The sequence below is a fragment of the Anarrhichthys ocellatus genome, unplaced genomic scaffold, assembly GCF_004355925.1.
Source record: "Anarrhichthys ocellatus isolate YVR2014 unplaced genomic scaffold, GSC_Weel_1.0 scaffold13, whole genome shotgun sequence".
NCBI classification, from domain to species: domain Eukaryota; kingdom Metazoa; phylum Chordata; class Actinopteri; order Perciformes; family Anarhichadidae; genus Anarrhichthys; species Anarrhichthys ocellatus.
In genome coordinates, this window is record NW_022280043.1 from 2,316,648 (window position 1) to 2,344,509 (window position 27,862).

General features: G+C 40.2%; 1 protein-coding gene across 3 annotated transcripts; it reads left to right on the plus strand.

The window, feature by feature from the left end:
* Nucleotides 1-140: 140 nt before the first annotated feature.
* Nucleotides 141-27,862, plus strand: osbpl3b (oxysterol binding protein-like 3b). Of its 3 annotated transcripts, XM_031853154.1 has the most exons (23): nucleotides 141-297; nucleotides 10,467-10,616; nucleotides 13,740-13,856; nucleotides 14,515-14,568; nucleotides 14,946-15,059; nucleotides 15,292-15,456; nucleotides 15,643-15,766; nucleotides 17,120-17,223; nucleotides 17,566-17,658; nucleotides 17,741-17,900; nucleotides 18,372-18,502; nucleotides 19,100-19,201; nucleotides 20,496-20,633; nucleotides 21,283-21,376; nucleotides 21,560-21,789; nucleotides 23,105-23,242; nucleotides 23,342-23,405; nucleotides 23,528-23,606; nucleotides 23,747-23,891; nucleotides 24,639-24,783; nucleotides 24,888-25,014; nucleotides 25,582-25,704; nucleotides 25,881-27,862. In XM_031853154.1, the coding sequence occupies exons 2-23, from the start codon at nucleotides 10,521-10,523 to the stop codon at nucleotides 25,975-25,977; spliced, it is 2,640 nt and encodes an 879-aa protein (XP_031709014.1). In that variant the 5' UTR covers nucleotides 141-297; nucleotides 10,467-10,520; the 3' UTR covers nucleotides 25,978-27,862. The 3 variants fall into 3 exon arrangements, with proteins under 3 accessions (XP_031709014.1, XP_031709016.1, XP_031709017.1); XM_031853156.1 differs by lacking the exon at nucleotides 19,100-19,201; XM_031853157.1 differs by lacking the exon at nucleotides 141-297 and having other exon boundaries at nucleotides 10,515-10,616; nucleotides 13,712-13,856; nucleotides 25,881-27,861.

Consider the following 27,862-nt stretch of genomic DNA (forward strand, 5'->3'; position numbering starts at 1 on the left):
CACAGACCCCGCCCCTTTAAGCTGACGCAGAGCTCTGTCCTGCATTTTAATTGGATTTGGCTTCAGTCAGTCACGCAGGGTGGTGCCCGCCTCCATACAGCGGTGGAGAAATTGATGCTCCTCAGAGCGGGGCTGGATGGTGCATGTGTGTGCATGTCTGACTGGAGAGAGCGGGCTGTCTGTCTGAGGCTGTAATTTGAGTACCTCTTCATTGGTTATCTCATTTGGGTTACAAACCGACTGTTACCAACATATCTGTCTTCATCAACTGGAATTGACATCTGTAACTTTGTCAAGGTGAGTGCGTTTTTTGTCCTGTCCTCTTCTTAATCATGTCAGTTAAATAATTCAAGTGCTTTTAAAAGTGCATTGCAGTTCCTGTTTTCTTGCTCTTTGAGGCAGCATGTACAGCAGTAAGATTTCCGAGTGCTCACTTGTAAAGCTTCAAAGTGAAATAAGCCAAATGTAAACTACATGTGCCTACTTTAAACACTGGGTTTAACTCTCCTGTTTGATTTTCCAAGCAGTCGATATTTTGCAATATTCCTGTTATGACCATAACCTGTGATTCATACAATAAACACTAAAATATAATTTTAGTCTCCATGGTAACTCTGAGCTTCCTTCCTCTTTTTTGAGACAAGTGAAAACAAGTTGTGGATAATTTACTGTTTCCATATGAATGAACACAGAGCAAGCTATCAGTAAAACTCAATCCCAAGCCAAAAGTATGAATAACATGCCTGCATGTATGAGTGGCTGTATCGCTCTGCTGAGTGGATGTGGGTGTGTGTGATAGTGAGGGCAGATAGGATCCATTTTCAGATGTAATCGGAGCTTTGAGCTCAGCATCTCATACTTATTACAGTGTTTTGAGCAAAAACAGGAATATGGTGGATTTCCAATAACTTTTGTTACTATGCAGATGGCAGACATAAGAGAATATGTATGCAGTTATAAGCACACTCACAGATAATTACAATTCTGTGTAAATACACCATAATAACAGTGATTGACGTGCTGAATATAGGTGTTTGTGCCAAAAAATTCCACTCAAATGAGTCAAAGCTTTGTTAGTTACTGTGGCTCACTTGCAGACGAGTTGTAATTTATGGACTTACACAAGGTTATCTCAGCTCTTTTGGGTGTTGTGTCAACAATGAAACAGAGGAGGCTTTTCAGGGGCTGCTTTGGCTATGTGTGTCTAAGTGTGAGGCTCAATAGGGGGCATTGAGAGTTTCTGTAAAAATGTCTGACATGACACGGAGTAAAGAAGGAGGATAGTGAGCACATCTTGCCTCAGATTGGTTTACAGGTGAAGGACAAAATCACAAACCGTGCAAAAAATTTGCAGAGACTGAAAACTTTGCTTTTTGAGATGCTCCTTTAGTAAACACTTGGGGGAGTGTTCAAATTCAGCATGTGGACAACTTTTCTTTTTACACTGTCCATCTGTTCACCCAGCTCTGAGGCTTGTTTGTTGGCCAACCTGTTATTCTTGCAGCCCCTAGAGGTTTTTCATTCCAAACACACCCAAATCAGGCATTGCAGTCAGACACAGGGAGACTGTGAGGGAGAGGAATTAATAGAATTTGTGGAATGCAGCAGCAGGAAAGAAATAAAAAACTCTTTGTTTGTGCAAGACATTTATCTAAAATAGCAATGGGGCATGGCATTGCATGAGGTCACCTCCACGGTCATTTCAGCTGTACCCCGGTGTCGAGCTCAATCTTTGAATAAATGTGCACAACCAAACAATGCAATCACCTAAACACAGTATTTCCAGTTATAAGGTAACCAGTGTAAAATTGCTCCGCTAAACAGCAAGTGAATGATGCAGGAAGTGGATAAATAGCATCTCATGCATGTGGCAGGTGTTGCCTGTTATTGCGTGGGCAGTAGGCCTCCATAAATAATTCATGTGGTTTCAAGTGTTAACAGGTAGATGTGCTTTTAGCCAACAGAGAAACTAATGCCTGCTTTTTCTTTTCAATAAAGTAACAAAGAAGACGATGGTACTATACAGTAGCAAGGACGAAATATATGAAATAACAATAATGTTAGAGTTTAAATAAATAAGATCAGACTGTCTTGATATTACGTCATTCTGTCTGATTGTTTTCCAGTCAAAGTGACTTTGACTATCTCATTATATGTTTTTTAATGGCAGGTTGTCTTCAGCCTCCTTCAGGCATCAGAGTGGCTGAAGGAAGCTGGAAGGCTGCTTTCAGAACTCTGTAAAAGGCTGCAAGATATTAGCATGAAATTTTAATGAGGGGCAGCACTAACTTCAAAAAAAATAGCACACGCCCAAAGCTGTCCATACAGCCTTGGTTATTCTCCTGGTTTGCAGGGCTGAAATATTAAAAAATGTTCACCACCGTACAGGATGGCGGCACTGAGTCTGAAAACAATATTGACAACTCATTTTTACATTTGGACAAATGCTTTTCAGTGAGTCAGTCTTGGCTTCTAAATGTCATTCAAATCATTACTTAAATCTCCTGAACTAATGCCTAAAGAGACTGTGATGTCTGTCTGATCCACTATTGTAAGGATTTTGATGAAAAACGATATGATATATCCCTTTTCAAAATTCTGTTTGTTCCCGATAGCACCTTATCGGCATTGTCAGATTTTGACCAGTGGTCCCTCAATTCAAATGCTGCCAACAACTATTTTGTTTCAGTCTGCACAGGATCAGCTAAATTTCACCACTGTTTGTTTTCACAACAGTCGGCTAGCAGTGTCATATTTCATTGAGAGAGACCAACAGTTTCATCCAAACAGATTAAAAAACAGAACTCGCATTAGAGTCAGAGTTTCCAGAGACTGTGCACATTTCATGCAGTATGTAATATGGTCCTCAGGTCTGCTTCTTTGGGGGTGTCCTCGCGTTTTCAGCGGTGCTAGAGGCTTGGCTGATCAGGATGGCAATGTCTGTCTGTCTGTCTGTCTGTCTGTCTGTCAGTTGGTCCACCGACCAACCTTTTGGGTGGATTGCCATGAAATCAACCTCACCTGTACTTTGTGTTTAGTGCTAATTAGTAAATGTTAGCATGCTAACAGGCTAAACTAAGATGGTGAACCTGGTAAATATAACCTGCCACACAACAGCATATTAGTATTGTCACTGTGAGCATGTTAGCATGCTCATTAAAAGCAGCATTTAGCTCAAAGCACCGCTGTGCCTCAGTACAGCCTCACAGAGCTGCTAGCATGGCTGAAGACTGTTAAGTCTTGTTGGTATAGTGACAGCTTTCATGATTTCATTACGTCTGCATTATTAAAAAGAAAAACACATTCTAAAACATTAAGATGACAATTTTATTTTATTTTTTATTCTTAAGATGATTCAGTCATTAAAATCAGAAATAAATGTTATCGTTTGTTGTCAGGATCATATAGTGAAATTGTCCCTGTGGGATGATACGTTTTTCTGACTTTACAGTAAATGATGTCAATAAAACTCTACACAGACCAGACTTCAAAGATCTGTGGGTGACATGTGATCACACCATACTTACTAAAGCACATGCTGCAAATATCGTCCCCAAAAATACAACTGCAGTCAAACCACAAAAACACAAACTTGTCAGCCACAGTTTGAGTCAGTTTCTGGTGCTGTAGTATCTTCTATGATACTATAACAGACAGGGAGTCATACTGTGAGCTCATCCACACTCCAGCATGAAGTAAATCTCTCAAGACGCGGTAACTCTTCTCAGTCCGACAGTTTATCTCTGTCTGTCCATAAATGGAAGGTAATTGAAATTGATGCCATGTCTAAATATATAGTATATACACTCAAAGGACTTTGAGATTTCTTGGGCAGTGCAGATGTTCTTTCCAGTCTTTGTAATACCTTCTTTTTAGGCCTATTTTTTCTCCATTGTTATGAGACTGGATCCGCATGCAAACAATAACAATGACCACCTCAATGTCATCATCCTCTATTCTGGGATATATCAGAATAGAGGTGCAGATGCTGCTTTTGCATCCTAACCAGAGCAGTGGTTGAATGGTAAGCAGTGTAATCTTTAATTTGGGAAAACAACAGCTGGATTATGCTGTCACGCGAGTTGCTGCATATGACGAGAGCCAGCAAGCGAGAGGAGAATTTTACTCATTTATGTTTTTTCCCCACTCTTTTGTCAGTGAGTGTTGAGCTAAACTGTGACTATACTCTGCGTCCTAATGAGGTGGTGTTGAGTTATGAGTCTGTCAGGCTCCCAAACACTGTGACTATAATAAAGGAGAGGACCTCTGTCAAACTCGGAGCAGTCAACAGAAATTGTAATTGAGAGGTGTGGGGGAGGGGGGGGGGGGCACGTTGAGGATGTGGTTGATTAACAGGATGCGTTTGTGAGCATGTGTGACAAAGCTTGTCGTATGTCAGAGTTTAGTAGAAATGAATGAAAAAAGGTCTTATGCTGCAGGAAGTTATCATGGAGGAACTCTATCTGCCTCTCTCTCATTATCTCAACCATAACTCTGCATTAGACTTAGACATTAGGCATAACTCTTTCTTGGGGGTGAACATGATGAGTAGAGATGGCATCAAACTCCTTTTCCTCTTGCTAAAAATGTAAGATTGCAGATAGCAAGACGTGCACACTTTAAGCTCAGCAGCGTGAGATTGGTTTTTGGAGTGGCTCCTTCTGGCCTTGGCAACCTTTCACCTTTCAACCTTAACGCACACCAAATGCGCCGTGAATTATTCGTGCCGCGTTAAGCGTGTCATTCGCGTCGCGTTAGATGTGAAGGTTGATACCACTATCAAGCTTCTCCTTTTATTCTCTGAAGAAACCAAATAGGGGCATTTCCCAAAGTGTCTAACTCTCACTTTAAATCTTACAGTAAATATTCAGCATTTTTATAGGATTTCCCCCCTCCGAGACATTACATCAGCTTGTTGCTGCGGTCATAGCATAGAAATATGGAATAATAAAATGCAATATTGTTTCCTGCTGATTTCTGACACCGCCATTTCCTTTTCTCCTTTTATATCAGGGTTTTTCTTCCCCACCCAAGAAAGAGTTGTTCTGCATTTCACATAATGAAATCACAGAGGCTAAGTGGCATCATCCCAGCAGGGTAATGCGCAGATGTAATAACATTACTGGTATTAAAGTGGTACGTTTTAGACACAGCAAATGAGAGCCCAATGTGTGTCCTTTGGCGGGAAGCAACAATCAGAAAATGTTCTTTATGACTGTGCTGTTTGCACATGACAGCTGTGCTCATGACAAACCAGCTTCTGATGAGTTTATCCTGCAGAGAAAGATTAAAGGCAAATAAAATTAGGCAAGTGTTTCGGTTCTGATTTGGGGTTATCCAGATGGAAGTATGGCCGCGTTAGAGGAGAGGTAGGCTACTCTCCTCGCCAGAGTTTGCTTTGTCGCTAAAGAGCTTTGTATTGAGAGAAGTGATCTGTCAGAGAATGGCTGGTGGACTGTACAGATAAGGTGGTTACCACAACACCATGTTGGGTGTTTGTTGAATGCAGAGGCCATTTGTTTTGTTAAGTTTATGCTGATTGTTTCAGAGCTGAAAGGACCAGAACGAAGCTTATGGTGTTTTTTTTGCCGTATGGAGCAATTTTAAATCAATATTGAGTTTCTTCTGTTTTATCAAACCAGCCCTCACACATCAAATGAAATCAAATTATATTCAGTTCAAGCTGAAAAGCCAATCTTTTAATCTAATATAATAAAAGCATTTTCTTTTTATTTAAAACTTTCTGCAGCTTTGTTTGCTTTATACATAAACGTTGGTTATTTCATAAACAAAGGCCTCATAAACATGTGGAGAAACTGCTTTTTATGGCTTGGAATTGAAATATAATTCAACTCTCACTGCTGACTTTTGCATATGAATTGTTATTTTAAAGGATGCTGTCAACCTTTATGTATTTAAAGGTTCTCTTCTCTGCCGGGTAAAAGTAAATCTTCCATCTTTATAACCATACCTCTTAAAGCACACTTTCTCTGACTTGACATTACTGAACTCTAGCAGTGTTGTGTCTTCCTAAAATTAGTTTTACTACTTTGACTGTGTGTTTTAAAGTATTTTTCAACCCAACTTCTTTGAGTCACTTTTGGTGCATCAGTGTTTCCTGTCATTATTGCAAACATGACTCTATATATTGAGAAAGCTGCACCATTCAGCCAGACGTTTATTCTGGTGAGTCACATCCTAATGATGCCTGAAAGCCTGCTGGGCTTGTCAGCCCTTTGTTAGACTCTGGAGACAGTGGAAGGACAGCCGAACATATGCAACATGAACTGCAGAATGTAATAGAGGGCTTTCAGCTTCTGTCAATCTAGTTAGTGAAGCTTAAAAGGGCATCAAGCCATCTAAAACTTCAACTGAAATGTATAGCTGACCAAAGATTTGTTGACAGTTGTCTGGAATGCCTTAAAGTTACATAACTAGGCATAAGAGTTTCGAAAGGTATAAAATATCAGCATCTTGTGACTTGTTTTGTCAAGCACCTGCAGACATTCATAGTTGTTGATTTCTGGAAGATGAGTTTTTCTCAATATATATTGGAATAACTTGATTTATTGTGGTAAGAAAATGCCTGTAAGCCATGTATAAAATGCCTGCGAGCATCCTGTAAGGTTAAGTGACGGGTGAGTCCACCCGGAGACCTTTGCTGCATGTACAGCTTAAAAGTTCATTGGCTATTTTGATAGTAGTTTAAGTAATTCAAGCAAAAATGCCAAATATTTATCAAAAATGATAATCGTTGGTTGCAGCCCAAGTTGCATAATCCCTAATTTCTCTCCCCTCATTTCCTGTCTGCTCTAATGCTTACTATCTAATACAAGATAAAACACCCCCAAAACATATTAAAACAAAATTCATTCACAGCCACGCTCTGAGGCTGTATACACAGTGCTGTTTTGAGCAAAATGCTAACGTTAGCATCGCAACATATACACAATTACAATGCTAACATGTTGGCGGGTAAAATGTTTACCATTGTCATCGTTCTAGTTTAGGGTGTTAGCATGTTAACATTTGAAAAGCACAAATTGAAGTGTGATGCTAATGGGAATGTCATTATTTTAAAGGTGATAAACCAAAGTATTGGACAATTAAAACTGTTGATCTGCTGGTGGTGCTAAATTAAAAGACTGTCTGTGTCACGCTGGTTTGTCATTATTCCAGGTTCCACCCGCCCACCATTTACTTCAATATTCAAGCGATGTCTGTCACCTCTCCATGTAACTAATTTAGCCTTTTGTATAAGAGACACTTTGAAGAGAACATCGGTGTGTATATCTGTTCGTTGAAACAAATATTACATTTATATTTATATATAAAATATTATGATTTAAATGAGTGCTTATATATTATACTACAAATAGACTGAACTTCAGTTAGCTTGTCACTCAGATAAATTACAGATTTATAGTTAAATGCAGGGAGTCTGACGAGATGTATAATGATGCCAGAGCCTCTAATTTTTCTTTATTTTCTGTAATATTATCAAGCCCAGAAAATGGGCGTTGATCATCTCTTTATATTATCGTCGTACTGTGACAAAAATGGGCATCTGCAGATATCACCGTACTGTCCACTAAAAACTTTTTATTACAAAATACAGCATTATTATTGAAATACAGCAGTCAGCACTTTTTGTGTTGCATATTTGTAATGCTTTTATATTGTATTATCACCAGGCTTTGCATTTGATACCGCACATATGTATTGTGTCTTTTTGTGTTCATGCATTCATACATGAAAGGGAGGCCATCTTGACGACAGTAGAGCTTTAACCCGTGGCTGGTGTTTATCTTTTGTCCTCTGTAGCTGTCAGTGTTCATGTGATTCCCTCTGTTTGTTTGACACAATCAGCACTCACTGCCTGTCAGCGTCCCCCTTTTCACCAAGCTGTGCTCTGAGGTATGACTGTTCTGCTCATTAGCATGAGCCACAGCCACTGTATGTGTGACTTACAATGTCTTTATGTTAGACGCTGTTTTTATCTCATATTCTCATATCTGTTTCCTTGTGTTTCTCAGTCTGTAAATGACAGCAACAATGGTTAAGTGAAGTAAAGCAAAATCCATACTAACAGTAACCCTAACCCCTGCAGCTGTAATCTAATATAGTTTTATTGCAATCACTTACTGCATTTCTTTATGGCCATCAGAGAGTGTGTGCTCTTCATGGAGAAAGGGTAATTACTGGAGCATCTAATACTGCCGTAGCCTCGATTAAAGCCTGAGCAGTGGCGTTGTTATATCAGATGAAAGGGTGCCTTTAATGGTGAAGGTGTTACAGACCTGCGCATAGCAGGTGTGATCAGTGGAAAGTTGATGAATAAATCATAGGAGATGGAGTGGATGGAGTAGATGGAGTGGATGGAGTGGATGGATTACATTATCTCATAAATCATGTTTGTCTGTAGCTTAGCTGTTCTGGTTTTGTTGAGCTGACAAAATACACAAGATGTGCTGTCCTGCGGCCGGGTCCTTTTGTGTGTCCTGTGACTTTGATCCATTGTTGTGGCTGCATTTGGGGTGTTGAGGTCTGTCAGTGTAAACCGCGACCTGTGGTCCACAGACAGAGCAGTGGAAGGACGGAGGTTTCACATGACTACGGTTTTGTCTGTCCAACACGAGAGACTGTGGCCATTTTGCAGCACAAAGCTTGCTAGGGCAGGTAAATGTGATTAACCTTGCTGCTGCTTTAAAGTGGTTGTCAACACATGGAGTGTCTGATCATCTCATAGTTTTCAGTGTGAGAAAGAAAAGTGTGACAACAAAATCAAATCTTAACATAAGGTCCACTTTGAGGCACATTTGGTGTAAGAATATGTATTTGTATTCGAATATGCCATATGACTGGATGCTAATTTATTTTATTGTTTTGTATGTCTTTTGACTTCAGTGGAATTGTGACAATGTGAGAAATCACGATAATATGATCACATTGTGTCATCAACACAAAGAAAATTCTGTTTGATTTTGTAATTCCAGGAAAACTGTAATTAGAAACAAAAACTAATTAAAATGTAATTTAATTTGTTTATTTAGATGCCCGATAATGCATTACAGTAGAAAATGTAATAGAAAATGCCAAATACTTGCTGTTACACTGTTGTTTTGACAAAACAAGCAATGTAACACTGGGCTCTGGAAACTTATGATGGGCACTGTTCACTATGTTTTTATCATTTCATAGATTTAATGAAAATGGATTCATCTTTCATGAAATGAATCACTGGTTGCAGCCCTACACTGAACAGTAGTTTGATTATTTTATGTAGAATGTTGCATACATTTGTCAGATCATGATACTCCTTAATAGGAGGGAATATGTCCTTCATAATATCATAATGTTTTAGTTCAGAATATTGCCTACTGAGTACTTGAAGATCTATTTAGCCCTAACCACAACTATGAACATACTTAGAAACTCAGGGCAAAATATAATCATGGCGTTGCCTCTCACAGATCTCACAGATGGTCTTTTGATGAAGCGGTGATCTCAAACCTAATGGTCCACAAACTCAGTACCTCTGTGCATCCACAGTACAGCTAAACTAATGACCTGCTGCTTGTTCCCTCATGGGACAACATGATTTACACCTCATGCCTGCTTGTTTATCAGCTTTCCTGTGACAAACCACTCACAGTGCATTAGCAGAATGTGGCTGTATATGTGCTGACATGGTGGACCATGAACATAATGTTAATTAGTCTGTGTGAAGTGTGGCATATGACTGAGGGTTGCCATTTACTAAAGAGGCCTATTTATTTTCACACTCTGTTGAAGTGATGATATTACATCTCACTGCATATTTACATGTGACGTCACTGTCCTGTGATTGAGATCAGTTACTGAAATACTGAACCATGTGATGCAATCTAAGAAAGAGCTGATATTGTTCTTTAGTTTAACTTAGAGGAGCTTGTTCTCTATTGAGTATTTTCAATATTAAGCTACAATATACTTCTACTCCACTACACTGGAAATGCTATAGTTTGTACTCCACTACTTTTATCATTCTGCATGAATTGCAGTAATAGTATTTCAGTATTGCAGTACTGCTTTTATTTGGGTCTGATTACATCTTCCAACACTGCTGTACGCACATACTTCTGGTGGGTAGTTTATATTCATATGATTCTTAAATGCTAACAATCCATAACTCTCTGTAAGCGTAAGATATGAATTATTCAAACCTGCGGCCTCTTCTTTTTGCACACCAATTTATATTCTCCAATCTTGTCGGTCAATTTCATTTGCTTATGTTCAAAACTCTTCTGAGTAGCTTTTCTCATTACACCCCATAGTCTGCAACAACGTGACGTTTGAAAAACGAATCGCTCTAAATAACCTAATGCATTTTTCAGTGAGACAGCGCTAAAAGGCTTTTAAATGGCTCGCCTCTTAAAGCCATCTTTCTTTCCATCCTCTCTCCTCTTAACCCCATCTGCTCTTAGACGAAGAATGTTCCTGGTACTCCAGCCTTAGCCTGCACTGGCCGGTCTGCAGAGATGGGTTCAGAGGAGCGCAGTTCAGCCATGTCGCAGAAGATATCCTCCGTGTCACGCAGCAACAGCAGCGCCTCATCCAAACTCGACAGCCGACAGGTAACGCACAACAGTGTTGACACTGTAGGACTTGAGAAGTTTGAACAATTAACTTTTCCACATTCTATTTTTCTGACTGTACATTATTGCAAAAAAAGATACTGCCTGTCCTCAGGGATCTCTGTGTCACGGGAGAATGACTTTTGCTAATAGGCCCTGCGGATTTCTTAGACGTTCTCACAGGACTCTATTTGGCTCTTTATAAATACATTTCCTCCAAATGTGGACACATTTTGAGTCCTCTGAATTAGAAAAATTCCAATTTGCAATTCCAATTATGTGCTTTGATATTAGCACCAAGAACAAACAGTTGCCTTTGCCTTGTGTTTATCTGCAGGCAGCAGACTCGTACGTTTTTCATTACCAGCAACAGCTCTTCTGTTTGGAAATGAAAGTAATAAAGGTTCACTCCAGTCCTTCCCTCAGGACACACAGAGATGAGTGGTCTATCACTTTAGAGTAACAAAAAATACAGGGACTGAAAAAGTGTTTTAATTCGTAAAGTACCTCTGGACAAACAAACAAACAAACAAATAAATAAATAAACATTTTCTCAAAATGGCTGTTTCAAACCTCATGAGCTGGAGATGTGTTTCAATCTAAGTTTCAGATCACCCATAAAAACGAATCCAAGTTGTATTTGCAAGTTGTAATTGCTTTGAATAATTAAGCTAATGATTTGGGGATTTTAAACAAAAGATAAGATCACAAAATCCTGTTTCAACATTTTGGGGAATATGCCTATGTATTCACTTTCTGGCAAAAAGTTAGTTGCAAAGATCTATAGCCCTCTCATCACTGTATGGTAAATATGAAGCTGGAGCCAGGAAATGATACTTAAGACTGGCGACAGGGAACAACTCTAAAACCAGCTCCCCCACAGCTCAATAATGAATCCATTATACATAGTTTATTTTAGGTTTTAGAACATCACGTTTTACAGGGGGTTGTATGCCGGACTATGCGGGGTGCAGTAACTTCCTGGAACACAACCACAACTTGTCCTTTCTACAATATGTTTTGCTTTGTTTTGTTTAATCAAACAAGATATAACATGTTAAATAGTGAGCTTTAGATGTGATAGATTAACAGAGTTTTAGACTTGTAGCTAAAAAAAAATAATAATAAAATAGGTAAACTCTAACTGGAAAGACCTTGTTGAAGCCACACAAATGTCACACGGCTCCAGGTAAGCAGCTGTTCTCCAAGCTAATTATATTCGGCCCGTATGTTCATATTTACAATGCAAACATGAGAGTGGTATCGATATTCTCTTCCAAATCTCGACAAGAGAGCAAATTTCCCAATATGTCGAGCTATGTCTTTATATGCAGCAGGGTGTACAACTTTGGATTCATGATTTACAATTTTCTTATGCTGAGAGCTACCCTTGTATCAAGACATGTCTTCTTGTCAGTTGTCTCTGGAAGTATCTCTCGACCTTGAGGAAAAATGCCCAGGCAGCATTGTGTGACAATGACTCACTGTGAGTGTTTCAGTGGGAGATGTGATGAGCGCTGAGGGAAAGCGAACAACCCACAAGCCACGCCCTCTACATCCCCCCAACCCCTTACAGAAATGAGGGTTTATTTTAGACGGCCTCACCTACAGCAGTCAGCCTCTCTGACTGATAGAGTTTGTCTAGCCCGAGCTGTTATACACTGGAACATTCAGAGACACACTGAGATAACAAACACAGAGTCACCTCAAACCTCTGCCAAGAACCCAAAGTCCCTCTGGGTAGCTGTGATGTGACCATCATTTGTGCTTGAGTTTTTGTCCCTCTTGAATACCTTAAGATAAGATATCATCCTAAAGTACTGCTTTTTCAACATGAATTCGATAGCTGGAACTAGGGACTGTTTTGCATTTGTGCTCCATAAATGACTCAAGAAATTAGGCATTTCACTTCATGAAAAATTGGGAGACTCACAATTTTTTTTAAATATTCATGGGTCCATCCTGTTGACCTCATGGTTAAGACGCTAACCAATGACCCCAATGTTCCTGGCTAGATTCCAGCAGGGGACCTTTGTTGTATATCAAAAAAAAGACTCGGTCTCAACCTCTTTTCTGTCTGTTTCTACACTGTCAAATTGTCAATAAAGACAAAAATGACAACAACAAAAGGTCAAGATTGAAGCAGCAGTGGATGTTCTGATTTTTTTTCCCCCTAATATGGGTCAAGCTCCAAAAACACTGCATCCTCGATTTCCCTCAGTGCAACTCAATAGTGTATTTCATTTGACCCTCCCTCGTTTCAAGATGGTGCCACATTTGTTCTATGAAAGTTGGTCACCGGGGGCACTGAAAAAGCCTTTAGAGCATGCATGATAGAGACTTTCTTTAGATGAGCTGGTTGGCTGCTGCTCTTTTTCATTATGATTGTAAACGGGGGAAGTATTTTTAAGCCTGTGTGCGTCACGTCATACTGCAATACCAAGTGTAGCCACTATGTCAGAATTGCCCTATAGCCCAGCCCTATAACCCAATGTATTATACAGGGGTATAGTATAGGGGTTATGTTTCCGACTTTAAGAGCCAAAACATTAACGCTTAGACAATATAAACTAAAAGCGATATAGACCACAAATAATGCAATAGTCTCTGTGTCCACAAAGATGTTACAAAACCCTCTGTGCATTCTGTTTATGCTGCCTTCCTGGAATTATCATCGCTGAAGTACATAACAGAGCTGTCTGGATTAGTCTGTGATGAAATATCACCTTAATCTCTTTATTTACAGGGAGATTTGGATAAAGCGTTCTAATCTCAGCCAGGAAATGATTATTGTGAAGAGTTGAGATTAGACAGGTAAGCTAATTTTCTAAATGGGACCATGAGGTGAAAGTAGTGTGTGAAGCTCCACACTGGTCACCAAATTTCATAGGGCTGAATTTTCCCTCAGCGATGAAACTCTCATCTCACACGGCCTCCCACTGACTAACTGACACTACATCGAAGGAGAGACTGAAAATGTAAACAGCCACAAAGTGCTACATGCTTTTGAGACCTTGACTCTGTTATGTGGATGATTCATTAGTTTTAGGTAACCTCACCGTGCACAAGCTGCTAACATCTATCTATCATGTCAGAGCTCTCAGAAACCATCTATGCCCACAGGACAGCTGGGAAATAGTGGAGGGCCTGCGAGGAGGCTTCAGCAGTGTCCCGGAGCCCCAGAAACAGGAGGGCTTCATGCTGAAGAAGAGAAAGTGGCCCATGAAAGGCTGGCATAAGGTATAATCAATCAAATGTGAGGTTCTTAAATGACACACATTGACTCACACTTAATCTTCTCTCAGAGTGATAGACTTTATGACGTATTTCTAGACGTATTCAACAACTGAACTTCATTTCCATTTCCCAGTCGTACCCTTTACGCTTTCCTGATTCATTTTTCTAAAAATGTGCTGACGTGACTCATTTGTGTTTTAAACTAATTGAATGAGCTTATGCAGTTGATGATTCCACCCACAGAGGAGTCATATGTGACCAGGGTCAGTGACTGTCTAAAAGCTTTCACTGGGATGATACTACCTGGCGGCATTAGCTGATGGCCTGTTGGTTAATAGAGCTGTATACATTTAGTATTGACTCACAGTTAGAGCTTTTCAGGTCGTTGTGCATTCAACAGAGCACCAAGAATCACATTTACAAATAGAGGGGATGAGAAAGATTGCAACAGAGTGAGAAGAAGATGAATAAAGGCAGACGAGATGCAAGACAAGAGCCTGGGATGACAAACCTCTCACTGCAGAGACATTAATATCATGCATTAACAAGAGGCATACTCTGTCACGATCACAGAGTCATAACAGTGACTTAAGATTTGTTGTCAGGGGTGTTGCATCCCGGCTGCATCTCATTGATTCATTGTCCTCCTCTCTCCCTGCAGAGATACTTCTTCCTGGACAAGGGCATCTTGAAGTATGGCAAGTGCAGTGCTGATGTGAGTACAACAGCCTTCTGGCTGCATACTATGTGGTTGTCAGTTACAGAAGATTACAAAGGACACTTTGTATCTTGTTGTACTGCTTGTTGTCTTTGCAAAAATATCTTTATATATATATATATCTGTGCCCGTAGACACAAAAGGCCCTCATTCCCTTACAATCTCATTGATGTGAATCACAAGGAGCATTTTACCCACCAATTTCACCTAATTATATCAGCCATGCAGAGGCTCTGCTCGGCCAGTGCTGCCAGAGCCAATTAAAGGATGATAAGGATAATAGTGTGTTTGAAAACTAAACTGCATCCCGTTGCATTTGTTTTAACTCTAGTCCAAAACGTTCATAATTTGTGTGTGTTGACTTTGCCTTGCAGATTGAGAAAAGGAAACTGCATGGCTGCATTGACGTTGGTCTCTCTGTCATGGCCATTAAGAAGAAAGCCAAGTGCATCGATTTTGATGCTGAGGAAAACATCTATCACCTGAAGGTAAACCGCAAGGCTAATTAATGTAAATGAATACATATTTACTGGAAGTGATGTTGAACATCAGATTATTCCTTTTTGACTCCTGGAACAGGTGCTAACATTGAAAAGGCTTTAAAATGACCTTATGTGACTGAGGGAGAATTATAGTACCCGTGTGTGTTTTTCCACCTTCACGCCTCCTTCACTTTACTTGCCCTTGTGTTGATTCCTGATTATGGTATCTGCTCTGCAGCTTAAGTCACAGGAGCTGTTTGATGAATGGGTTTCCAAGTTGCGTCACCATCGGCTCTATCGGCAAAATGAGATTGCTATGTACCCTACCGAGAAGTCCTTCTACTATTCCCACTACCCCTCCCCCAACTCCCCTAGCATGGCGGAGAGTGCCTCTATCAGAAAGGTATACCTGTGCGTGCACTACCCAGCACACTGAAAACTGAAACGAGTCTATTTAAGATAGAATCTGCTCATAAATGTCATTATTTCATCTACAATATTTAGTGAAGTCGAAGTCCTCCTATTGAAGAATTGTATGAATTAAGCAAATTGTTATTGGACTGACCTTTGGGTCTGTTTGCTCTTGCAGTGCATGTCTATACGAAGGCAGTCTACAGTGCATTCTGCAGGAGACTTCCCTTTAAGCTGCAACAGCCAGGCCAAAGTAGCTGCCTGGCTCCAGTCATCTGACGACATGGACAAGTGCTCCAAAGGTGAGATAGTAGAGCTGTCCCTCGTGATTTGTGGAGTTTCTCAACACTCACTAGTATTCTGATGTACTTCTTAATACGTATGTGACTCCCCTCTCCTCTGTTGGTTTCTTAGCAAGATGTCGATAAACTCTAAATATCTGATTTGGCTGAGAGCTAAGAACTATTGGTAATATTTGGGTTAGATCTGGGATTTCCATCCACTTATTCAGTGTGCATGAAGGTTTGTGCTCCATTCAGAGCCTCCTAGTTACAGTTCAGTTGCCATTGAGAGTAAGAGAGGCAGGTAAGCTTGGTGAGTCAAGTTTTTGTCATTTGTCAAATGCTTCATTTAATACCAATAAATCTGTCTGCCTGCTGTCTTATTTGCAAGTAAAATAGGACTGGCATTATGTTGTTGTTAGGACGCTGTGGATTAAACAGTTTGTCTCGGTTTTAGTTCATTAGTATTCTGATGATCTGTCCTGTCGACATTTTCTTCAGTTATTAAGTAAAAAGTTATGATTTTCTAATGTAGAAATCTTGGAAAATGTACACAAAACAATCCACACACAGGGGTTAGGATTGCCACTTATTCAGTTGTTTACCACTCATTAAAATGTATTAATCAGATACATTTATCTGTTTAAGCCACTTCCTCTTCTGAACTCTTAAGTGAACTTTGTAAAGTGATTGACTTGTGTTGCTTGGTCACCTGTCCCTACGTACAACAAAGTCTTGTTTTCACTGACTTCATGGATAGTAGGTTAGGGTATTTGTACAGTCCGTACAGGGAGCGGTTAGTGGGTCTGTCCTTATTGGCCACACCACTACATGCAAGTGTTTCTGCACTGCTCCTTTTTTTCTGATCCATTTTCTCTTTTGTCTACTCTTGTAAGGATTACAGATATTAGAACCCAAAAGCACAACTCGGAGACAAGATATAAGTTCAGTTCTTTTACTAGAGTTCAGGCAGGGTCAAAACCGGGAGGTCAGTCAAAACAGGCGAACAAATCCAATAAGGGGCAGGCAAAAATCCAAGGTCGAAAACAGGCAGATCATGAACAATATAAAGGTACGCTGGAGAACTTGGCAAAAAACATACAAGACAATCTGGCACGGAACAAGAGCAAGTGAGGGGACCTAAATGGTGAGGGCTAATGAGGGAATGGGCTGCAGGTGAGATGGGTGTGGAGGACCAGGTGAGGGGAATGAGAGATGATCGGGTGTGAATGGTAGGATCTGAAATGACAGGAGAGTTAGTAAAATAAGCAGACAGGATGAAAACAAACTAATATGAAGGGGAATTCGTGACAACTCTCTCCCCACTTCTTGACCATCTTATCTTGGTGTGGATCTTTGTCCTACACTCAACAGACTTGTCAGTCTGTGAGGTCTACCTGCTGGAGCTCAGCCACCTGCTTCAGAGTATGGAGGTCCTGCACCGAACCTATTCTGCTCCATCTATCCAGGCACTGCAGGTCAGCACATTGTTCCTGATTCATTTCACTTTAACATGCAGAGCAGGTTGCTCATCATAATTGCAATTCAAGATTAAGTCTGAGAAACTGTCTAGTAAATTAACCTCATCACATCCAAAATACTAGATGACTAAGAATCTTGTGTAAAGTATCTTGTCTTGTTTCATCTTATCATTTCTCTCCACCAATATTTTTTGATGCCCCCAAGTCATTCGCTACTAAATATAGAACAAAATGAAACTTTACTGCCAGCAATGAAACCATTTCATATTAAAAAAGCCTCTTAAAAGACAATATTCCTCTTTGCCTTGACAATAAATATCTTCTCCTTTTGTTCTCTAGGCATCTACATTTGACAGCCCCAAGAAGGAAAAGAGACTACCTAGGAAATGGCGCACTAAAAACTACAACAAAGATGTCAAAACAACTCTGCAGGTAGACATCACGACAATAAAGTGTGATCATATTTCATCTTTTTTTGTACGAGTCTCTCCAAGTTCTACTCCTCCTGTTCTAGGTACCGAGCTGCATCTCCTCCGGCTCTATGCGCCTCCATGCCTCTAACCCCAACCTCTCCACTGCTGCACTCGCCAATGACAAGGCCGACACTGAATCCCTGGATTCCACTTTTGATGTGGCCAAGCTGCAGGAGGACTTCTGCCGCGTTGCCACTAACTGTGAGTCAAATATTATGAGCTTTTAATTTTCCGTCATTTTCATTTTCCGTCATTGAAATATATATTCATAATGGCATCACAATTCCCACTTTTTCTGTAAAATGGTTTTAACTTTTGCCACAGGGGACAGCTGTCGATTCAGCTGTTTACCACATCTATGCACATTCAGGAGTATGAAGCTAAGGATTTGTGATGGGCTGAATCTAATACAGCGATGCTTTAATATTGCCAGCACTAGTCACTAATGTGGCTTCCCAAGCACCTGTTGTGAAGTGCCTGGTAAAATGAATGTCTTCCAGCAAAGATTGCAGCTTAATGAGCGATCGGAGATGATCAAAATTTTCCATTTTATTAGAAGCCTGGTGGGATAGACTTGTTACTGGATGTATTGTGATTGGATCTGCATTGCTCTGAAATGAATGCAAATGGGTCTCCAGTTAAAGCTCCCCTATTTTTCTCTTGTTGCTGCAGTGCATGCGACCATGAAGACAGCCCTGAGTTCCCTAACATCTGAGAGAGAGAGATTAAAACAATGTGTTGACCACGAAACAATTCCCCCTACCTCACTGCAGGTTGTCAGTTTGAAGAACTCACTGTCCACGGTACGTGAAATAACACACACAGACACAGAAATGGTATCAGTCAGTAGAAATAAGTTAAGTATTCCACTTTCTTTTAGACTGTTACACTCCTCTCAGAAGCCGTGTCCTCCCACATCAATTGTCAGGCATGACACATTGTCGAGCCTCTTAGAGGGATTACTAGCTGCTGGTGTGATGTCTGCCCACCTAAACATGCCCATGTTCAACAGTCATATTTCCTGTGGCTGCTGCCTCCTACCCAGAGGCCTTTTCTATTTTCTGTTTTTACGGTTACACAGGCATCGTCATGCTGACTTCTTTAGCCACATTAGAACTTCTGTGCTCCCTACGCCAACACATTTCTTTGACTTTAAATACCGTGCTGGGTGTTAGCTTCTACCTACTCCACCTCACATAGTCAGTAGTAGGTGAGTATCCTAGTTTAGTGATAACGCATACATGACTCTGAGGTAAATGGCATGTTTTAAAGCCTGCTTTTGTAAAAACACGTGGCGATGAACAGCGTAAGTCAGGATTTCATCAGTATTCAGTGTCCAAGGCATTATTTGTTGTGTGTGTGTGTGCTATAAACAATGTCTCCACTGGTTATTTTCCCAGGCTTTAGCCCAGAACTCTGAGCTGAGAGAGCGACTGTGCAAGATTCATGCCGAGTCCCACATCGTAGAGCCCACACTTATAAATCTCACTGCCCCTGTGCAGGTGGGTGCGGGAATGCAGTGACTCTACTCCTTCCCCCCCCCCCCCCACGATGATTATTATTATCTTTATTTTCATCCCACGCAGTCTTGACTTTGCCACAGAATGAATGAGCTGTCCCTTCCTTCTCATCCAGATTCAACAAATGTTGCCCTCCTCCACACCCCCTCACTCGACTCACTTTCTTTCATGATGACAGTGACTATAAAAAAAGTGAACATCATTTTCTTCACCACAAACTTTAAGGGAACACAACCGCCTCAAATAATTGGAATTTCCATTATTTGGGTAAAAGAAAGTGCTTCCTCTCAGTCCTGTGGTTGTGTCTCTCTATCACATGGCTACCTGTCACATTATTGTCTCCTAAAGGAAGCTCTTTGCACTCTTAATCTGATTTGCAGACCAGAGAGTGTGAGCTGATCTACTTAATCATGTCCCTAGAAATTTGTATGAACACACAGTGCAAAACTAATATGCCTCCTCTGAGATTATCTCCAGGCTCATTAATCAGCTTCGGCAATAACAAAGGATGCAGGGGCGTGCTCACTTCCATGTGTGGTTTTGTGAAATGGGCTTCTTTTTCATAATTGGTTACATGTTTTAACTTTATTTCAGAAGAACTATGAGTTCATTTTGAATGCGCATCTTGTTTTATGTCAACACCTTGTCAGACAGTAGAGTGGGTATGCACACTTGTTGCACACTTGCACTTCTGGCTGGCTCCCTGTAATTAATACAGTAATATATTGTGATACAGTCTCTAGAAATAGGTTTAATTGATACAATATATTCTTAATATATTGTGAAATAGATCCCGTCTTTATACAATTTTTTTTATTCTGAAGTGTTCCGATTTGTAGAATGAATTATTTGGCCAATTTATGTCTGTTTAACACTCAAACGATGGCACATGTTGCTGTGTACAAAGAAAGAGACTCTATGTGCATTGTTGCATAATGTTTCAATTCAATTTTCTATATTTTATTTTTTTCTTTTATTTTAATATAAGCTTCTAGGAAACTAAATAGCATTTCATAATAGAATCACTAAATATAGTGTACCCTTGGACTGAATTGGACTCTGAAATAATGTTTTATATGTGACTGTCTTTCAATATATTTATATGTGACTATCTTTCAATATATTGCATGATTTGTGTGTTCTGATAATCTCACTATCCACACATTGTGTGATGGTATTTTATTCTAAATTACCCTGTAATCGCCGCCCCTTCTGGCTGTGATGATGTTGCCCTTTTCTTGTTCTTAATTATAGCTGTGAACACTGTGTCCCCTAGAAACAGGACTCTGTCGATGAATCCCATCCCCTCGTCCACCAAGTATCCAATGAGAGCGGAGCTTCAATCACAGAGTCTTTGTCTGAGTTCTTCGATGCACAGGAAGTTTTACTATCTGCTAGTTCTTCTGAAAATGAGGTGAGTGTGAGAGCTAAACTGTTACCGTTAGCAGTTAAGAAATCCGCCAGTGGCATAAACTGACATTTATGGCTGCATAATGCATTTAATATTGTCATTGTAAATGTAATGTAATTTGTCTCGTTTGCTGCAACTATTGTTGGATGAGAAAAATGGAGAGAAAAAATTAATCCAGATGATGGGTCGGAAAATGAAATTTCCACCAGAGGTTCTTGATTTATTATCAAACTTCATTTCATCCATTCTGTCTGCAAAATGTTTTAAACCTGTAGGCACATTGGGACAATTCAGTGCTGCTCTATTGCAAAGAGAAACCATCGCTTTAAAGTGTAAAGTAAAGTTTTCATGACGTGTGTCATGAAACCAGTAAGCCCTCACTTCAGTCTCCTTTTCCTCCAGTGTTCAAGCAGCATGCCAGATCAGAGCACAGCTGGAGCAAAAGTAATGTGAAAATGGAAGTTAATTACTTTAATCTAAAAATAAAGCAAGTTGAGGTACAAATTAGTCGCTAGGTCCCAAGGGACCATTCATCTCTAACGCAGTAGATTGTCTGCTGATGTGACAGGATGTTAAAAGAGACCTGCCCAGTCCTTTTCTGCAGGTGGTATTAAAAATGTTTCTATCAGCTAAGGTTTTGATCTTTTTTTAGGTATCAGACGATGACTCCTACATTAGTGACATCAGTGACAACATTTCCATGGACAACTTCAGCAACGAGACAGAAAATGAGAGACCAAACTCGGGTAAACTATGGGACATATACTGTGGACTAGATTTAATACAAATGTTAATACAATACAGGCCTCAGTGCAATTTTATGGGTTCAGATGTCATTCTGTACAATTACTTAATTTCCATATTTGCTGGTTGCATTGACCACACCAAGAGCTGCCGGTGTCTTGACCTCTTACACCATCTGTTCCCAGACTCTGTCCTTTATCAGCGTAGATCCTGCCTGCCCTCGCCTAGCCCCAACAACAGCACCATCAGCCTGTGGAACATCCTCAGGAACAACATCGGCAAAGACCTGTCCAAAGTGGCGATGCCTGTACAACTTAATGAGCCGCTCAACACCCTGCAGAGACTGTGTGAGGAGCTGGAGTACAGCGAGCTGCTAGACAGGGCTGCTAACACACAGGACCCTTTTGAACGTATGGTGAGATTGCAAATTCACTGCTTGCTGTTTGAGTCTGTTTAGTTCGGATCAGAATTTCACTTTTAGCACATAAATGGCCCCCTATGACAGAAGCAGTTGCCCTTAGTGAAGCTTAAGTTTTAAGATTTTTTTTTTTTCTTTTTTCTTTTTTTTTTTTTAAAAGAATTTTTTTTTTCGCTGCTAGAATTGATGAAAAACGTATCAAATCCTGGACCAAAAAGAGACAATTTTTTTTTCATTCTGCTTGTGCATGTGATGTTGAGAAACTGGTATTTTAGAGGTTTCCATAAAGTAAAAACATGGAGGCTCAACGGCAGCACGTAACGGCTTCACTCCTTCTGTTTTTACCAGTCACAGTAAAAGCCCAACTTACATTCACTCAGCATTTCTCCAAGAGGCAACAAGTAGCTAGTATTTGGCAACAAAAATAGTCATTCAATGGTCATCAGCCCTCTCGGCCCTACTGGTCTTGGTTGTCTGCACACCTCTGTCCAACTGCTGAGTAAAACTTTAATTCATAGCAACACACTTTTGGGCTTTCTCAAAGTTTGGCATCACCATTCAACAAAAACTGCCCAAACTGACATTAATGGCAACATTATGATTCAGTTTCTGTTGACATCGGACGGCAATTTGAGCAAAGGCTTGGTGTTTGCTCATGGCAGCTCACTGGCTTTGCCATCCACGTAAAATTTGGCGATTTTCTTTCCTCTAAGTGACTGTCAAGCACAATTATAAGCACCAAGACACCCATTTTCGTTTTGCTGGCAGTTAATCCTCTAGACCAGGGACATCGTGTGCAAGAGACCAGCAGGAAGATTCTGCCTCTTTCAGTGTTTCACTTTTGCTCACATTTGCATTGAGTTACTTTGGAGTGATGGAGTTCGTTGGTTGAATATTGTTTTGTGTGGAAGGTGCAGAGAAGATACAGCCTTTGAAGTCGCCAAGTCATTAAGGACAAAAATGCCATATACAGTATATACATGTGAAATTAATAGCATATGAAGTTGGTGTCAGCTCTAAACTTTGGCCTCCCATTATGATGTGGAAGTAATTATCAGTGCTCTCTTGGCTGAGTGCAACTAATGGAGGACTATCCAGACATTTACTCTGCTCATTACAGTAAAACTGAATGGACTAATAATAAGGGACTATAAAATGATGATCTATCTCAGCTAGTTCAATGATCTGTTCTTTTTTTATCCTTTTAAGGTACATTTTGCTTTTTGCTCCACCTCAGTTGAGGAGACTCATTATTCCGTAATAGAAAAGATAAATAAAGCATTACTAACTGTTTTGGTTTATCTTTGTCCAGGTATACGTAGCTACTTTCGTTGTATCAGGCTATGCATCCAGCTACTACAGAACTGGGGGAAAGCCTTTCAACCCCCTCCTGGGGGAGACATATGAATGTGACAGGCCAGATAAAGGCTTGCGATTTGTTGCAGAGCAGGTATTCATGAATCCCAATTTCTGTGCTATCGACAATCACAGTATAATGATAATAATAATGCACTGAAAGCATGCGTTTTGTTCCCCTTTACATTGCCAGGTCAGCCATCACCCACCGATCTCAGCTTGCCACGCAGAGTCTAAAAACTTCATCTTCTGGCAAGGTAGTGGAATATAGAAATGAATCTGAATCATTGTCAGTGTCTGTAAAGATTGCAGCAGTTGCTTGTCATCCGAGATGAATGTTATTGTGAACAATCGTTTGGTTTTCTTATCGGTTTTGTAGATGTGAGGTGTAAGAACAAGTTCTGGGGGAAGTCAATGGAGATTGTTCCTGTTGGTACCACTCATGTAACTCTGCCAGGGTGAGTCTTTTCTGCGTCTATCATTTGCTCGAGGACTGGACAGACACACAGACTTGTACACAGCGACCATGTCAATTAAGAAGCAATGTCTACATCTGTCAAGTTAAAAGGAATGTGGTTTTAATCCCCCCTTTTTCTAGCTTTGGGGACCACTACGAGTGGAACAAAGTGACTTCCTGCATCCACAACATTCTCAGTGGACAGCGCTGGATTGAGCACTATGGGGAGATCTCCATCAGAAACTCCAGCAGTGACATTTGTCAGTGCAAGATCACTTTTGTTAAGGTGAGGCAAGCATTAAAAAGGTTTAAAAATGCTTAATACAAAAGATAGAAATTCTTTATTTTTATGCACTTTAGCTACTCAAGACTTCAAATTATTTATTTTGTAAATGTGACACTCAACGCTGGATTATGCTTCCCTGCAAGGTGTTGCAAGACAAGACAAAATATAGTTATAGTCTATAATGTATTCCAGGTCTATCATAATGTTGCGCTTTCTTTCTTTCCTCTCTCTCTAATTTGCCATATACTTGTGTTTGTAGACATCCCTCTGTGAACCCCAGGGGTTTTGATCTTGATAAATTGCAAGCAGTAAAAAAGGCATTTTTCTATACTATACATGAATCACCCACAGGCAGAATACATGCGGTAGTCCCTTCATTAGTCCATAAACCTTCTACACAGATGGTGCTTTTCACCTGCATGCCACCAAGAACCCCTCGATGTTTTCAGTGTTTGATGTATGGAAGCCTTTACTGGGAGCAAAAGGTTAATTGCTTTAGCGTGTGCCCATTTGAAAGACGCTGTGAAGCTGTGCAGGGTAGAAAGTCCGGACATGTCAGAACTCATTATGCATCTTCATCTCCCGATAAACACACCAGCCCAGCACACACTGGGGCTTGTGATTGATTCACATAACAGTAACACTTGCTGACTGCAAGAGGACATGATGGTGATCCCTGCATTGTCTAGTCATGCCTACGAAGAGCATAATACTATGTTCTTCTCCACCTGCCAATTCTTTTCCCAGGCCAAATACTGGAATTCAAGTGTGAATGAGGTGGAGGGAGCCATCACAGATAATAAAGGAAAGGTCGTCCACAGACTCTTTGGAAAGTGGCAGGAAGCAGTTTTCTGTGGAGACCCACCCTCAGCCACATGCATCTGGAGAGCAAGTATGACAAGTTTCTTTCATAGGAATGCACTGAACGCCTTTTTGCATTGCATATCTTCTTATGACAGCATCTGACACAGTGGATGTTATTCATGTGCAATGTAGATGCAATGCCAGTAGACCTTGACCAGTACTACGGTTTCACCAAGTTTGCTATTGAACTGAACGAGCTGGACCCATCCCTGAAACTGCTGCTACCGCTCACAGACACCAGACTACGTGTGGACCAAAGGTACAAGCAAATAAACAACTGTATTTTCATGCACTTAGGTAGTGGTTATTGTTGCCGTTCAATAACCTGATTTCTTAAATGTCGGTAAACGGGAAGACGATTTCAAAGACATGGTTAAAACAGATTTCTGTCAGAGAATCAGTGTATCATCTGGTATCAATATAAAAAGAAACGGCTCAATGTCAGAGTATCTGAGCATCTTTCATCATCTGACGTGGATCTCAAAAGAAATGCTCACCCAACCGATCAAAATGCATCCAAAAATAGCAAGTAACTGCAGAGGCTTTTCAGATTGATCTAATTTTAGCTAACATTAAGGTTTGAAAGTCTGAAGAATGCACAAGCGCACCACCATGCGTATACTTCACAGAAGAAGTACTTTGCCATCAAAGTAAAAAAAAAAAAAAAACACTTCTAGTCAATATTCTGTGTTATGTATTTTCCGGTTTATCCATAATTAGGTTACCTAACTGAAATAATGTAAAACCAAAGAACTTAAGTATTAAATTTGAATATTGCAGATGAATGTTTTACCATCTATGCATAATGAACGTGTCTCGCTGGCAGACTGCTGGAGGAGGGGAACTTGGAGGCTGCAGAGGAGCAGAAGCAGCGGATTGAACAGCTGCAAAGAGAGAGGAGGAGAGTCCTGGAGGAGAACAACGTAACACCGCAACCTAAGTTCTTCAGGTAACCTAAATATCAAGATGTATTATTTTAACACTGAGAGGCATATGTGAGTGTACTTCCAGTAATAGTGTTACATGCAGCTTGTCCCTGTAACAGCAGCCTGTGTCAGAATTTCAACACGCGTAACTATCTTCCACGGTATTCATCACTCCCTTGCTTTTCTTTTGCCTCCACAGGAAGTCAAAGGATGATACCTGGGTGAGCAACAACATGTACTGGGAGCTGAGGAAGGACCCTGGCTTCACCCAATTAGATTGTCCTATGCTTTGGTGACCCCTGAACTGCAGAGCGCGCATATTTCGACCTGCACAGCCTTTATTGTGATCCAGGCTGGGTTCTAGTGATGTCTGTATCCACAGTCTATATACCTTCCGCATTCAGTACTGGACTTCTTTACTGCAGTTCATCAAAGTTATTGCCTTAATAGCAAGTGCTTATGTAAGTTGTGTAAACATGTTTATGCAAACATATTATGAGAATGTTGATTCGTTTGGCAAATGTTGACCATATTTTCACCTGATATGGTACACTGTACCACTTAAACTGAGAACAGGAAAACTACTTGGTATAAAGTGACAAATCTGTAACTGGTCTACACTCGCTTAAAATGTATTAAGCAACTGGCCACTTTAGCTGTCGTCTTGTCATGGACATTCTCTACCTCTGAGATAAACTAGCCTTGATATGCCATTGATTAAGTGTATACACATCTGATATTTATTCTGCACCTGCCTGATGCCTTACTTGTTGTACTCATTTACTTTAAGTTATTGTTGTTGCATCTCTGAGGTCCTTTTTAAACAATGTATGTTTTTTTTAAGAACCAAACAAGAATTGTTCAAATGATCTTTAAATCCTTACTCAACTTTTCTTTCTGTCTCAGAACAGTAATTTCTGCTTTTTGCTATGAGCGTGTGAATGGTTGTGCAACTATGAGCAGCAGTAGCAAACCATTTTTCACTCTATCCATTGTCTACCTGGACCCTGGGCTTTGGGACCAAAAGTGTCCAAAACGATGCTCCATGAGCTCAAAATAAAATCTCTGATGCTTTTTTTTTTTTTTTTTTGTGGAGTCATTTGTGACTGTTCAAAACTCTGAAAGCTATGAACCAGACCATTGTCCCACTGGGTCCATACCATTGTATGGACCCAGTGGAGGTGAAATGCTGCCCCCTATTTCTCTTACACATTGCACCTTTAACTGAGATGCTGACTTGTCAAGCTGACAACGCTGTCATAAATGGTGATTAAATGTGCCAACAGGAAAAAAAAAAAAAAAAAAACTGAATCATCAGTTTTGATACTCGTATGTCCACAAAGGAGGAGGTTCATTGTGTGCTTTCAGAGCAGCTCTATTATTATTCTGAGGGCCATCAAGTGAAGTTGTTACCTCTGGAGGGCATGAAAGGCATTTGGTTAAAAACACTTGCAAATTTCATGTTGCATGGGAGCATTACCATCTTGAAAGGGCTCATCCCAATATCTTGCTTGTTACACAATTATATGAACAAAGGTGAGTCTCCATAAAATACGAGATCCACCAGTGAGTTCACTTTATATGTGGGACAAGGGTGAAGGATAACTCGAAAATAAAAGTGGTATTTGCTCAGAGCTGCAGGTGTTAGGCTCCTCCCACCATGGTAATATGGTGGGGTGGCCACAAGTAGGGCTCTCCAAATACAAAAACTTGACATAAATACCTTGTGCAGCTCACAATGTGCAATTTTATATTGTGGCTGTGTGACACAGATGCTGGGTGAACCGTTTTCTGCCTCAAGCCACAATTGATTAAATGCTGACATACAGCTAACTCATTCAATTCACAGCTTTGGGGCTTTAGCCACTTTACATAATGTGCTTGACTTCTTGTCCATACTACTGTACATTTTTTCTGTAGTGTAACTAGAATCAAAGGCTAAAAAAACAATGGAGTTCTGAGGTTATCAGATAAGTCATACATGTCTCTGAATACATCAATAAATAATGAAGTATAATGTATGATAACCCATGTTACGTTGATGAACAAACACTGAAAGACTGAGCTAACACTAGTGGCTCCTAGTGCCTAAAATGTGTATTACATTCATCAGTACAAAAGTGTCAGAAGGAACACAATGCTGATGATTTTGCCATCCCCAGATCTTTGACAGTTATGGAG

Coding starts and splice junctions, on each gene's coding strand:
- osbpl3b (XM_031853154.1), top strand. CDS start 10,521: ATGGGTTCAGAGGAGCGCAGTTCAGCCATGTCGCAGAAGATATCCTCC. Junction 13,857..14,514: donor CCATGAAAGGCTGGCATAAG/GTATAATCAATC, acceptor CTCTCCCTGCAG/AGATACTTCTTCCTGGACAA. Junction 18,503..19,099: donor TGAAGAACTCACTGTCCACG/GTACGTGAAATA, acceptor TTATTTTCCCAG/GCTTTAGCCCAGAACTCTGA.